Source organism: Nematolebias whitei, chromosome 8 (genome assembly GCF_014905685.2).
Source record: "Nematolebias whitei isolate Nwh7 chromosome 8, NemWhi1, whole genome shotgun sequence".
Taxonomy (NCBI): Eukaryota; Metazoa; Chordata; class Actinopteri; order Cyprinodontiformes; family Rivulidae; genus Nematolebias; species Nematolebias whitei.
In genome coordinates, this window is record NC_056505.1 from 51,797,839 (window position 1) to 51,812,747 (window position 14,909).

Sequence of the window (14,909 nt, forward strand, 5' to 3'; positions counted from 1 at the left end):
ATCTATCTATCTATCTATCTATCTATCTATCTATCTATCTATCTATCCATCTATCCATCTATCCATCTATCCATCTATCCATCCATCCATCCATCCATCCATCCATCCATCCAAAAAACCCTGCAGTATGACTTTTTATAATTGTTTATTGTTGTTGCTGTTGTCCATTCATAATAATAATAATGTCATCACAATGTCAGCACTGTATGTTTCCATACAATGGCGAAATTAGTCTCTGCATTTAACCCATCCACCACCAGGTGGTGCAGTGGGCAGCTATTGAAAGCGCCCGGGGGGGCATTTTGGGGATGAGGCATGCTGCCCAGAGACGCCACGTGATGTGCAGTGACTGGGGATCGAGCCTGGGACTTTTGGGTCCCAAGCCGGCTGCCTTGCCTCTACACCATCTCGGCCCCCATGTCATCATTCTTTGTTAAATCAGGTCTCTCTTGTAAATGAGTCCTCGAGGCTCAATGGGATTTACCTGAATAAATAAAAGTTGATTGATAATGTCCAGAGAGCTTCATTATATCTCACACTAACATAAATACTGTTTATTATTGTTAAACTTATTATTTAGCACATTTAGATGTTATAGTGCAGCGCGACGTGTGCACGTGCCTCGTTCTATAAACAGCGACATTAGAACTGGATCAGACTGTGTCTCTTCCAACACAGATGTCGGTCACAGCACCTGGAATCTGACGTAGATTAACTACGAGATTAAAAACATATTCCATCAGTCGTAGTTCAGAAAGCGCTGTGTCCGCTGCCATGTTGATAGAAATATAGCGTCTGTCCGCACGTGCACATGTGGTTTAACACAAAGCCTCAGTGGGAGATGTTTACATTATCAGTGGGGGGTCAGAGAAAAACCTCCACTGTGGAAGGTGGGTTCAGAAACATCTGGATTCAAAGAGGGGGGCACTGGTGTCGTGTAGATGATCAGCAGAACCGCAGAGAGAAAGAAGTGGATGCACTCAAAATACGCGCCGTGTAAACGGCCCCTAAAGAGACTGAGTTTTTTGCAGCACCTCAGACTGAAAAAGTATTTTGGATAAAAGACAAAACGTTTCATCAAGTTATTTGATTTTTATTTATTTATTTTTTCTCCATCCATAGGACCTGACTTAACTTTGTTAGATGTGTCTTATACAGGCGTCACTTTTCTCAACTTAAAATTGTGGAAAGTTTAATTCAAGATGAAATTTGTGATGAAAGATTTCTAATCGCATTAAATCCACCAAAAATGATGGATAGAATCAAGTTTGATGAATAATGAGATCACGTAGAGCTCTATGCCTTTTCTTTAATCTCTGGTTCAATATGACTGTCTAACAAAGTTCTAAATATTATTTTGAAATAAACATATTTTGCCCCACCTTATATTTCAGAACTTTTGAAAGTCCACCAGCCCAGCAGAGCTTTACGGTCTGCTGGTCAAAATCTGCTGGTGGTGCCTTGCTCAAGGTGCAAACAATGGGGGGACCGGTCCTTTTCTGTTGCAGGCCCATCAGCCTGGAATACTCTTCCCTATGAGCTGCGTGCCATCTCTGATCTGGTTCTGTTCAAAGCCAAACTGAAAACATACTTATTTAAAAGGGCTTTTAATGTTTAACTTTTAGTAGTTTAGTATTTACTATTTATTTTTTTATTTTATCTCTTTTACCTTCTTTTATTCTCGCTGTGTTTTTAATTTGCACTGATGTATTGTGTCCTGTTTTTAATCTTGTTTTGTCTTGTGAAGCACCTTGGTCAATGCAAGGCGTTGTTGGAAGGTGCTATAGAAATAAAGTTTATTATTGTTATTATTATTATTATTTAGTTCATATTAAAGCTATTGAAATATATTTTGCCCAGATGTCTGAATAAAATTGGCCAATGTCAACCTTTCACACCCAGGTGGACCCCATGTTTCAGCGACTGGCCTCATCCTTTGATGAGACGAGCACGGCGGGTGTCTTCCTGTCCGTCCTCTTCAGTGACAGCAGTCGTTGTGAGCTGCTGTTTCCCTCACACATGACCCTCCTGCAGTCCAGACCTTTCTACTCTCTTCCAACTCCACAGAAAGTCTCTGCATCACCGTTCAAACGTAAAAAAACAACCAACCAATTACTTAATCAGTGACACCTTTTGTCTTTTCTTAACCTTATCTCTATAAAAAATGCTAAACAATGTTTTCTACCAGCTGGACTGCAACGTTCCCAGGAGGAAAGCTCCATCTGCCCGTCGCTGCAGGACTTTTCCTTCACAAGCTGGAACCCGGAGCAGGTCAGTTAACCATAGAACCATCATGTTATAATGTACATACAAACTTGTTGCTTTTCAGCAAAATTTGACGATTTCAAGCAAAAATGTGTCATTTAGGTGAATCACCTAAATCCAAAGCTTTTTTTTTTCCAGGGTGGGGTGGGGGGGTCAGAGGCGTGGTAGACGGCATAATTTCCCATTCACTGGACTTACATAGCCCTAAGCTAGGGCTACATAAGTCGCGCTAGCTAGCTTGCAACAAAGCTCACTCTAGCTCGTCTAAGCTAACACACTTACACAGCGCTACATAAGTTCCGGCAGTTGTTGACCGGGGGAAGGGGGTTTCGATTCATTGGAGTAGCAGAGCGTTATATCTGAAGCATCTTAGCTAGCGTGTCTGTATTGTGCTCTGCTAGTTTTGCTATATTTGGTTTCTCTGGTTGGCTTGCTGTTGTTGTTGCTTGTTTGTTTATTTTTTGGTGACTAGCCGTCTTTCCTGCATGTGTCCTAATCTAAATACATAAGGATATGTTAATAAATGTATTGTTTACCTGAAGCATTTTGTCTTTTCCCCTATTTTATTTTTTCTTGGGAGTATACTAGAATTCTTAATTTTTATGTTAAAAAATCACTAAATCTTCTGTGTGTATATGTGTGGGGGGAGGTTCTATGCACCCCCCCACTGCCACCGCAGGTGCTATGTTTGTTACCTTTTTCATCCCTTGTGAGTTTGCAGGTATGACTCTTTCAGTGTAATTACCGTAGTCACTCCAAACCAGCTTGCTGAAACTTTACTCTTTGTAGATTTGATTAAAAGGTATCTGAAAACTTACTTTGTACTAGGGCTGGACGATATGGCCAAAACTTTTATCACGATATATCTCTTAATTTCGGTCGATAACGATGTAATTTAATATCAATATAAATAATATAAAAGCCTCCGAAAAACTGTACAAACTGTACATATAAATTAATGTTCACCTTTTAATTGTACCCTTCAAATAATTTCGAAATCACCATCAAATAAACATAAAACTCTCAACTTTGTCAATTTCTTTTAAATGTATTAATTCATTTAAGAGAAACAAAATAAACAAAACAAATTCATCAAAAAGAAAAAAAAACATTGAATGAAAAGGGTGCAGAAAGAAGAAAATCTTATAATATCTGCCCCTTAGTAAAAAAATAAATAACTAAAAAAACCAACTCAGGCTTGAACAATCTCCAAAGCGAAAACAAAATCATCAGGCATTCTTCACATGATACCATACTTTCCCAACAACTTTAACTTGATCATCTTTTTAAACATATAAATTGTTTTAGAAATTTTTATGGTGATATCAAGACAATTCCACATCCTGTTCCCTGAGTTACAACACAGCTCCTTCACACTAGTTCTAAATGGAGGTTTTACAAACATTTACATTCTCTTAAGGTTATAATAACTCTCTTTTTTAACAAATTTTAATTGAATATTTGGGGCTAATATTTTTACGAGCTTCATACATGACTTGTAAAATACTATATTCAACCAAATCATAAAATTTTAATAATTTCAATTGATTGTTTGAATGACTAAATGATGAAATAATATATTTGTTGGGTGACCAGAGCACTTCCTACTAATAATTCTTATAGCTATTTCTGTAAAATAAAAATAGGGTTTGTAATTGTTTTGCACGCTTTTCCCCAAACTTCAATAGATTAAATATGCAACAATCATTACATTATACAATATATATATATATATAAAGCTTTGTCATTCAAAAACTCTTACTTTATTTTACTATTTTTATTCTTAAGTAATTTACATAAGATTTCCATGTCATCTTCTCATCAATAACGACATATATTAATAGTTTTAACTTTAAACACCATAACATAACCCATGCAGCAGACATTTGCTGCATGGGTTTCTCTTGATACAGCTGCGGGTGTTTCAGGGACACGTTGGCTCAAACTTTTATTGTGGTTCATCTTCTGACTCAGCATATTCTATCGAGTGGAAACTCTTCAGACGGAACAAGTTAGATGTTCCCACCGCTAGCTGCAATGACTCTCCGTCACATTTTGCAGCATTGAAACCTGCAGTTTATCGGATCTTAGAAAGCTGAACCACTTCCACACCACCAAATTAGTCTTTTCTCTGTCGAGGAAAATCAACACAACAACTCAGGACTTTTCAGCCTATTCACCTGTTCCTCTCATTGGTTCGGAGATACATGGATAAAAGACACAATAATCAGTCAGAGAGATTCAAGTTAAAAAGTATTTCCAACATTTATTAAAGTTTTCAGCTGAAAGGAGAAACTCTTACCCCAAACCAACAGAGATACAACAAAAACCCAAGTCGCGTCTGACCGGAGCTTTCAGGTTCCTCTGTATTTAAACACAAAAGCTCCACCCAGCGACGTGTCACACATTCTTACAGCTCTTTGTCTAAACTAGTTCAAACTGATGTCTTCATTTCCTGGAAGCCCTTTTATGGAGTTGTTTTATTATTTTCTTCTGCCGTTCCAGTTTACTGGTGATCTTGTCATCAGGTGGGACACACACCAGCAGCTCCGTTAGTTCATGTCCCGTACACAAAAACTCAAATACATTCTCTGACTTAGTTCAATCTGTACTTTTTGATACCAAAAGACAAGCAGATCCAAAAGCCAAGCAGATACAAAGGACAAGATACAGTAGATAAGACCGTCTTTACACCTCTCTTATCAGTTATGTCATCTGCTTTCTCTTCCCTTGTGAAAGCTTGTTCAGTCACATTCTGACGGTCATGGGCACTTATTTTGAAACGAAAACTGAACGTGCATTGAAGATTAGCCTAGCCTAGCCTGCTACCGCTGACTCCTTCTGAACTCAAGTTCTGTGTAACATCTACGTCACAAAGCATTTACGTAGTTGTGTCGCATCTTTTTCTGTCCAGGCTGAAACTGAAGCTGCCGCTTCAACCCGAACAAAAGAAGAAATGCGTCAGTGAAACGCTGTAATTATATCAAAATATCGAAAATGTGCTTAAAACTCATATCATCGTTATTGAATAAAAGTATATCGCGAAATATATCGATATCGAATTATTGTTCAGCCCTACTTTATACATATGAGATTTAGCAGACTCACAGTGTTTTTAGAAATTTTCAAGCTTTCAATGTCAGATTTTTAGTCATTTAACTTTGTTTTAAAAATACACTGATTTTGTGATAAGTTGTTGTTACTGAAGTACATGTATGTATTTTTTTAAGTTTGTTGCAAATCCTAAAGTTGCAGTTGGAAAATTATATTTTATTATGTGTATAAACAATATTTTTATTGATTTTTGGTGTTTGTTTTTAAGGTGGAATGAAATACACAACAAATAACTTTAAGCATAAAAAATTTATGGCAGTGAAGTATGTTAGACTGGTACAGGACATGTATCAGGACAGCAGGACAGCGATGAGATGTGCTGTCGGAGTGACGGATAGTTTCAAGTTGGAGGTGGGAGTGCATCAATGATAGACTCTGAGCCCCTTCTTGTTTGCTCTGATGATGGACCGACTAACAGATGAGGTCAGGCAGGAATCCCCATGGACTATGATGTTTGCAGATGATGTTGTGATCTGTGGTGAGAACAGGGCACAGGTGGAAGAGAACTTGGAGAGGTGGAGGTATGCACTTGAAAGAAGAGGAATGAAAGTCAGCCGTAGTAAGACAGAGTCCATGTGTGTGAATGAGAGGGAGGAGGTGGAACAGTGAGGCTAGAAGGAGCAGAGGTCACAAAGGTGCAGGACTTAAGGACTTGGGGTCCACTTTCCAGAAAAATAGAGAGGGTTGTAAGAGGTGAAAGAGAGTCCAGGCAGGACGGCGTAAATGGAGAAACGTTTCAGGAGTGATTTGTGACAAAAGGGTGTCAGCAAAAGTCAAAGGAAAAGTTTACAAGACAGTGGTGAGACCAGCTAAGCTGTATTGTCTGGAGACAGGCGGACCAAAAGATAGGAGAAAGATCTGGAAGTTCTAGAAATGAAGATGTTGAGGTTCTCCTTAGGTGTGACATGGATGGATAAGTTTAGGTTCAAGGTGACTTTATTGTCATCCACGTCACATGTGGTAGGAGATGGAAAGAAATTATGTACTCAAGGTCCAGTTACACCCAAAAATAGCAAGATTATATTAGGAATGAGATCATTAGAGGTACAGCACAGGTTGAATAACTGTGAGATAAAGTTAGAGAGGCCAGACTGAGATGGTTTGGACATGTCCAAAGGAGGGACAGTGGTTATATTGGTAGAAGGATGTTCGAAATGCAGCTGCCAGGAAAAAGACAGAGAAGATATATGGATGCAGTTAGAGAGGACATGGAGGTAGTTGGGAGTGAGGACAGAGGATGCAGAGAACAGTGCGATGCAGGACGATGACTTGCTGTGGAGACCCCTGAAGAGGGAAAAGCCAGTAATTTATTTATATTTTGGATTCTCTCCAACTGACACAGGGTCAAAATTGTTCATACAGGTTCAGGTATAAAATGCTTGATATAACTAAACTAATGTTTTGGATCTGACCAACTGGACTTTCAGGGTCCTGGACAGGGTCCTGGAGAACCCTCATCTGCTCGGACAAGACGCATGCAGCTGGATATAACTCTGGGGTTGATGTGTTTACCTCTGCTATCGAACGAGGACGCCGAAATTGCATATAATTGGAATTATGATGACAGGTTTCCTGTTTTTGGAATAGTCTGGATCCTGGTTTATCAACATACAAAGAAGACGGTCACAGCTAAGTTGCCCCTCGTCAGGCTGTTGCCTATGTGAAGGTTGGTCTGTGCTTTGAGGACTCAAAATCAGCTGATTTATGAGCTAAACCATATGTTTGAAGTGATTTGAATCACATGCCACCTGCGGCTTTGGGACTTGTCAGTATGAAAACCATCTTGAAGAGGCTCGTAAGCACGGACTAGCAGAATGCGCCCTAATCTGGCGATTTCGAACCTTGGAAAGTTATCAGTACAGACTCAAGGCTGACAAGAAAAATAGTCTGCCTGAATAAATCAACAATTGTGGTTTATCTGAATTTCTCCCCGGTTGGCCTCGAACAGGCCAACTTATCAATTTCTCCTGGGAAATGTGTAAAGTAAGGAAAAGCTTTGTCTTTTGCCCCCCCCCCCCCCCCCCCTTTCTGTGGAGGCTTATCAGAACTGTGCCGGCTGACCATCATTTTATCAGGACAATGGACTGTCTGTTTAGTGCTTCATGGACAGCCTCGTCATAAATGCATATGTAACGTGTTCATAAATGTGCTTGGCTGGCAGAGGGTTTTTTAATGTCTTAAATCGTGTCCTGTTAAGACAAGGTGTGAAGAGATCTTTTTTGTAATGCCACTATCCCTCTCCTCGTGGTTTTGTCCCTTTTTCTATCTATATACAAGTATTCTGAAAAGAATAAGAAGGCAGCGCTATATAGTAGCAGCTTCATGCACTCCGTCCATCTTTCGGACGATTGTACATTAGGGCTGGGCCATATCTTATGGTTCACGATAATACCGATAAAAAAAACTTGCCTGGGAAAATAAATTATATCATGATATGTTAATTTCATGACGTAAGTACGTCAGTGTTTGCCCCGTCCCGTTAACAGAACCGAGCGCACCAAACCGAACTGCGCGCTCCCCCATCCACCTGTCGGTACTGGCATAACGCTAATTAGTTGCACACAATACTAGCTAGCTATAATGCTAAAAACAAACGACGTGTGGCTCGGCTGCGTTTCTCCATCCAGCTCTAAACTGCTGGTACAGATATGCTATGACAGCTCAACTGTCTCTCCCTCCCCCCTACCAGCGCAGCTCGGCTTTTTTCTCTCCCGCTACCCTGCTCTGGGTTGCCGGTGCGGCTGCTGCTTGGCTGTGTCCTCCCCGCTCTAAACTGCCGGTATAAACACGTGCAGATCAGCTGTGTGTCTTGAGTTTCACAGTCGGTCCATGGACCAAGAAAAGAGGCAGGTGATCAAAGACAGAGCATCAGAGAAATGGAATCATTCCTGCAGGAACACAGGAAACTAAAACACCACAAGCTTAAAGGTCAGCTGATCACCTTGTTACAAGTTTTGGAAGTTATAGCTCATTTAAAGGCAACATATATTTTGTTGTACGTTACATTTATGCTCAACAGATCTTGAGCTTCCATTTTATTTATTTATTTTTGTAGTAATGTCGGGACAGCTGAACTGTGGACACACTACTAATTAATTATTCTTAAAGCTAGTTCAAGCACAAAGAATATTAATTGTTTAATTAACAACGGATTATTTCTTTTTCGAGTTAAATTTCTGCCATGTGACCAAGATAACTTGAGAGTGGAGTGTATAATTAGTGACATAAGACGCCATTTTATCTTTGACCCATCAGAATAAATGCGGTCATTTATTTAACAGAATCAAAATTTGACATCAAAACATGTACACACGATTGACTGATCTGTTTCTGATTAAAAAACTTAGCAAGTTCAAATAACAAGACAACAGAAGATTACTGATGGAGAATAATTCATCTCTGAAGGCACTTAGCTGATTTACTGGCGAATAGAAGTTTAAAGAGGAGAGATTGAAGTTTAAAGATTTAAAGAGGAGGTTTAGATGGATGAAGGAAGATGTGCTGACCAGAAATGACACCCTTCCTCTGACCCCAGCTCAGCCCTCGGTACACTCAGCGTCTGACGACTTGTTACCTTGGCAGAAGATAAATCAGCTCCGGTACAGAGGTCCATTTCATGCTTCTTTCAGCGTCTCCGGTCAGAGGGGCTGGGCATCGTCAGAAGTCATGACGAAGTACTCTGTTCAACAAAATAAGCTTCCTTAGAAGGAATCTTCATTAGAAGTTGTAGGGCGTTACGCCCGTGCGAGTTCACAGCGAGGCAGGCTGTGACTCCGCTGAAATGGACGGACCCTTGGCACATGGTCCCATTTCATCAGCTATTTAGTTCAGCTGTAAGACTCCATCAAGACTGCAGTCCCAGCCAGAACTCCAAACAGACTTTCAGTAAGAACTGAAAGTTCCTGTACGACTCGCCATCAGACTGAGTCTTCCAGTAAGACTGAGTCTCATCCTAGACTTAAAGTTCCAGGAAGACTCCAGTAAGACTGAGTCTTCCAGTAAGGCTGAAAGTTCCAGGAAGACTGGGAAGACTTAATAGTTCCAAGAAGTGTTGACTTTTAAAGGGTATCCACTTCCTGTTATTTGGTACTTCCTGATTGGTTAACACAACCAGCAGGGGTGTAGTTTTAGTGATGTCAGAGGGTTATTAGAAGTCAACAGACAGCAGAAATGTTTTTAAGAACGGTTAGTACGGACAGGAAAATATTTTGAAGAAATTACACTTTGCAGGTGCCAGTTTCTTATTTACTGTCTGAGAGTTTTAAAAACAAGGCACTTCGTTCTCATAACTTGTTCTCTGACTTTTGACCGACATTAAATCCACTCCTCATTCAGACAGAAGATTAAAATGCACACTTACTTCGTAAATAGACATTTAACTTGTATGATCTAAGTCTAATGAGGTTTAAAAATCATTAATACTGTTTCACAGTTGATTTAAATGAGTGGTTTACTTCAACATTAGAAATGGTATGAACTAAACCCACTTAAAATAGTAATGATAATATAAAAAAGAAGAGTGTTCTTTCAATTGATTAATTCAGGATACAATTAAATAGTCTCTTGATGAGATAATTTGTATTTCTGGATTCAAGTCAATGAAATAACAGTTCCTGTCCCTGAAGGTCTTCAGAGCCAGGTTGAGGTCGGAGGTCTAGTTCACTACATTTTGGAAAACTTCACCTGCTCTTTAGTTTTTGTGATAGATTTTGTTGATCTATAATTTGTGCAGGCTTTTTCAATCTAAATAACAGAAGAATAATTTTTAGGCCTGAGCAGCGAAGCCTGCGAAGGCCTATTGTAATTGCTTTGTTCAGGCCCGAGTAGCATTTTTTTGGCCATTGAATTGGCCTTTTGGGGGCCTTAACATATCCCAAAACTCACCAAATTTGGCGGACACATCAGGCAGGACTGGTGAAAAATTATGTACTTTAAGGGCGTCGCAAAAATCGCAACAGAAACGGCTCAAGAACGCCACCTGGAAATTTTCAAAATACCCTCCGCCTTAACCTAGGGCTGGGCGATGTATCAAATATACTCGATGTATCTCGAGTTTTTCAATTTACGATGGTTAAAATGGCTATCTCAACCATCGAGTATAAATTGCCATTCAAATAAGCTTTGAATAATAAGCTTTCCACATCTAATTCACTGTGAGTTTTATTTATCCGACACGCTACAAATGCATCACTACTCCCTGCCCCCTCCCAACCTGAAAATTTTCTGCATGACACGCTGTGCGGAGCATGCGCATATAGACTTGGAGAGAGGAAAAATATGGCGACAGCGGGAGATTCAGGTGAGCGGGTGAATGAGACGATAACTGAAGAGTCCGATGAACTAGTTCCGAAGAGAAACAGCACAGGATCAATAATCTGGCAGTGGTTTGGATTTTACAAGGAGGATGTCGAACAAAATGCGGTAATTTGCAAAACGTGTCGTAAAACCATTGTCACGAAAGGAAGCAGTACCACAAATTTATTTCACCACCTAAGAAGTCATCCACTGCAAAATGAAGAATGTTGTCAACTCTGTATGTCCACGTCTCCCCACACACCAAAGAAAACATTAAATGATACAGCTGTGAAGCAGATGACACTAGCTTCTTCGTTTGCCAAAGCCATCCTGTATGACAGAAAAAGTACAAAGTGGAGAGAAATCACTGACGCAGTAACAAAATATATCGCCAAAGACATGGCTCCTGTCCATGTTGTGGAAAAGCCTTGATTCAAAAATCTTATTAAGACTCTTGATGCAAAATACGACTTGCCAGGGCGCAATTTCTTTGCAGAAAAAGCGCCGCCAGAGTTGTACGGTTCAGTAAGAGAAAACATAGGCCAGCAGCTAACAAACGTGACCTTCTTCTCAACAACCACAGACCTGTGGACCAGCCGCACTTGTGAGCCGTATCTTAGCCTAACTCTACACTACATCGACCAGTGGGAGTTGAAAAGCTTCTGCCTCCAAACAAGTTTTTTCCCTGAAGACCACACAGCTTAGCTAATGGCCCAAGGACTGCAAGATGCGCTCACATTATGAAATTTATTAGAAAGTCGTCAGGTGTGCATCACGACAGACAATGGGAGTAACATAATCAAAGCAACGAGGCTGAATGGGTGGACCAGGCTACAGTGTTTTGGCCAGCGGTTGCACCTTGCAATTGGTGAGTATGTTGTACAGCTGTACCTTCTTTTATATAGAATATACTCTGAGCATCAGTAGATGTTGGTAGGATTTCATTTGATTTCCCCATTAAATGAACTTCAGATTAATTTGATCTGAAGCTTTGAAGAAGATCTGAAGATATCAAATTGATATTTGATTTAATAAATTAAAATTTGGTTTAAATTTAAATTTGATTTAATTAAATTGGATTTAATAAATTAAATTGAATTTATTTATTTATTTTTGTTTACACTAAAAAATGAAAAGCATTTCTTTAGTTTTCATACCTCGAAGACATTGGGTAGCACGTTTTTCCTCCTGTAATTGTGTTGTGCATCTGCTTAATTAATTTACTGAGCATAAAATGTGAACTGATGTAAAATCTGATATTGCATACATATGCTAAATGGACTGTACTTATATAGCACCTTTCTATCTTAATTCAAGATACTCAAAGCTCTTTACACTACAATCTGTCCTCATTTACCGATTCATACAGCTCTATACTAGATCTCTACAAAGCTAATTGAACGAATCATTCTAATGAGACTAATCAGAGCTTTAGATCACATTCATACACTGATGGGACACACATCAGAGGCTATGAGGGGTTCAGTGTCTTGCCCAGGGACACTTCAGCATGTGACTGCTGGTGGATTCAATCCCCCAACTCTCGCATTGGAGGACGACTGCTATAAGCACTCAGCCACAGCTGCCCACAACTATGTTTTTCGTGATATAATTTATTTACAGCATTATATAGTTTATTGTTGTTTTTTTTCCTTTATTTTTAGAGAAGCACAAAAGACCCCAGCATTGAGCGTGCTGTTGCTGTTTGTAAAAAGATTGTAAGTAGTTTTTCATTCAGTTGGAAGAAGAGGAGAGATCTGGCTACTGCACAGAAAGAACTTAAGATCTCTGCTGTAGTATGAACATATGCTGTCATATATTCATAGATAAAACGGATTCTTTCATTTTTCTGGACTGTATAATAACGTGCATCTGAATTTAATAAAATGTGGACGTGAGACGTTAATTATCTTTGACTCACCAACGACAGTGGGTCATTTATTAACAGAATCAAGTTTAACACATCACACATTTACATTAATTGGCAAAAATTGAAAATAACATCTTATTTAGCAGGTTTACAAGGAAGTAAACAATACGGCGATTGTTTTCTCACTTCCAGCAGTACGACCTTGACCACACGGCGGTGGTTGAAAAACTTTGCTTCAGACATTTCTAAAAATATCTGTAATGATTTTTAGCAGATAGAAGAATTTTAAAGATGGGAAATGAAGTTTAAGTATGAGAGAGATGGGGAGGGAATTTGTCTGTTATAACCAGAAACAGCACACTCCTTCTTTTCCAGCTTGACCCAACGGTACGCTTTGGTTGAGATCGACTCTTTTACCTTTGCAGATGATAGTTTCAGCGTTGGTGTAGAGCTCTCCTTTCAACTCTTTCAGCGTCTCCGTAAGAACAGCTAAACCTCGGGAGTCGTGAGATCATCCAGAACAGACATTTCATAATTCCTAGATCTTCTCTCGTTCAGCTTGATTTTTCTTCCATCAGCATCCTGAATTCCAGCCTTCATGAACTCTGGAACTGCAAAAACTCTCCACCCGACTCCAACTGGAGGTGGAACCTCTTGCAGAACTCTCCATCTACTCCATCCAAACTTGGGTTGAACTAGAAAGTACCAACATTTAAAGGGCTCTATTTCCGGTTCATTTGGGAGTTTCTGATTGGTCGATGGACCAAAACAGAGGTGTGTTTTGTGATGTAAGGTGTTATGAAAAGTCAAGGAAAAAGATTAAGATTGTTTAAGAACAGACAGAAGATATTATGAAGAACTTCAGACTTCGTGGAGTCAATTCTCTAGTATCTTGCTGTAAAAGTTAAACAGGACATTTCTTTTTCAGTAAACTTGCAGTTGACCGAAACTTGAACTTTGACCAACTTACACACTTGCTCACTTCAAACAGACGATCAAGAAATTGAATCATTACTCTGTAACATATTCCAACTTGATTTCACTTTGAATGAGGATTAAGAATCATTATTACTCTTTCACAGTTGATTTAAAAATGAGTAGTTCACTTCAACATTTAAACATTGTTTGAACTAACACAATTTGATTATCAAACATTTGTAAAATAGTAATGATAATAGAAAAGAGAGTTCTTTCACTTGATCAATTCAAGAAAGAAAGTCTCAGGATGGGTCAACCTGTATTTCTGGATTCAAATCAATGAAATGACAGTTTCTGTCCCATAAGGTGCCTAAGGTCAAGGTTTTGACATCAGGCCTAGTTCACTACAGTCCCCCCTTTGGAAATCATCGCCTGTCCATGGGGATGAATTCCAACATGAACTTACGCCTTCGAATGTCCTTGAGCTTGATGTAATCCAGCAAGGAAAACAAAAGTCAAAAGTAATTCCACAATGTTCTTGGTAATTCCATTGTGTTGATGTTAATTCCATAATGTTGTTGGTAATTCCATTGTAGCAATGCTTTAACCCCTTGGAAACAGAGTCTGTAATCCATTGGAAAAAGTCATATAATCCACAACGGTAAATCCACAACGATTGGAAGTGTTGATTGATCAGCATACAGAGGGGTTCCCTTGAATTGAACTGAAGATGCGGCCACTGGATGAAGAGTGGAGACCAACGTCAGGATTGCAGGTCTCCTCCAGCGAAGATCGTCGCTGGTTGGATGTCAAGTCTTTGCCGTTCTGGTTCAATGTGCCATGCAATTATGTGGTTTAAGGTGGGCTTATGAAGGGGATTTTACATAAGGCCTTAAACTATATGCACCTGGTGTGTAAGCTATTATGATTGGGAACAGCTACAACTACCAGTTAAGGGGTGGAACATGCTGAAAAGGGTAGTAATAGGGATTTATACCTATAGAAGAGTGTTCCAAAGTATTTTTCCATTCCTAACTTGGTTTAAGTTAGCTTTACATGGTAAAATATAGTTTGGTTCAATTGTCTGTTGTCTTTTAGATGAACGACTTGAGATTGGGTGTTTGGTTTCCCCATAAATGTTTTGGAAGTCTATGGCGAGACTCATCAAAAAGAATTAGCTATCCCCCCGAATAGAATTGTTCGAGCAGGTTTGGCTTAAGCGTTGTGAGACCAATGTAGATTATGGTACTTAAGGTAGCATTAATTTACATTGACTCCGCAAAGATGGCATTTTAACGAATGAACTGCATGTTGGCATGGTTAAAGGCCTCTTAGTCTCTAACTTAACTACACACAAAATTCATTCTTGCTTGGGGTGTTCAGAAACAATACCAAAAACCAATTAAACAATGTCTCAACATCGACAAAAACAGTGACTAAGCAACCA

General features: G+C 39.4%; 1 protein-coding gene across 1 annotated transcript in view; it reads left to right on the forward strand.

Moving 5' to 3' along the window:
- The window catches only part of ncaph (non-SMC condensin I complex, subunit H), a 152,176-nt gene that overhangs the window by 33,116 nt on the left and 104,151 nt on the right, over positions 1-14,909 (forward strand). The window contains exons 6-7 of the mRNA XM_037680782.1: positions 1,903-2,092; positions 2,189-2,271. Coding sequence (XP_037536710.1) covers positions 1,903-2,092; positions 2,189-2,271 — 273 coding nt within the window. The remainder of the gene's footprint in view (positions 1-1,902; positions 2,093-2,188; positions 2,272-14,909) is intronic.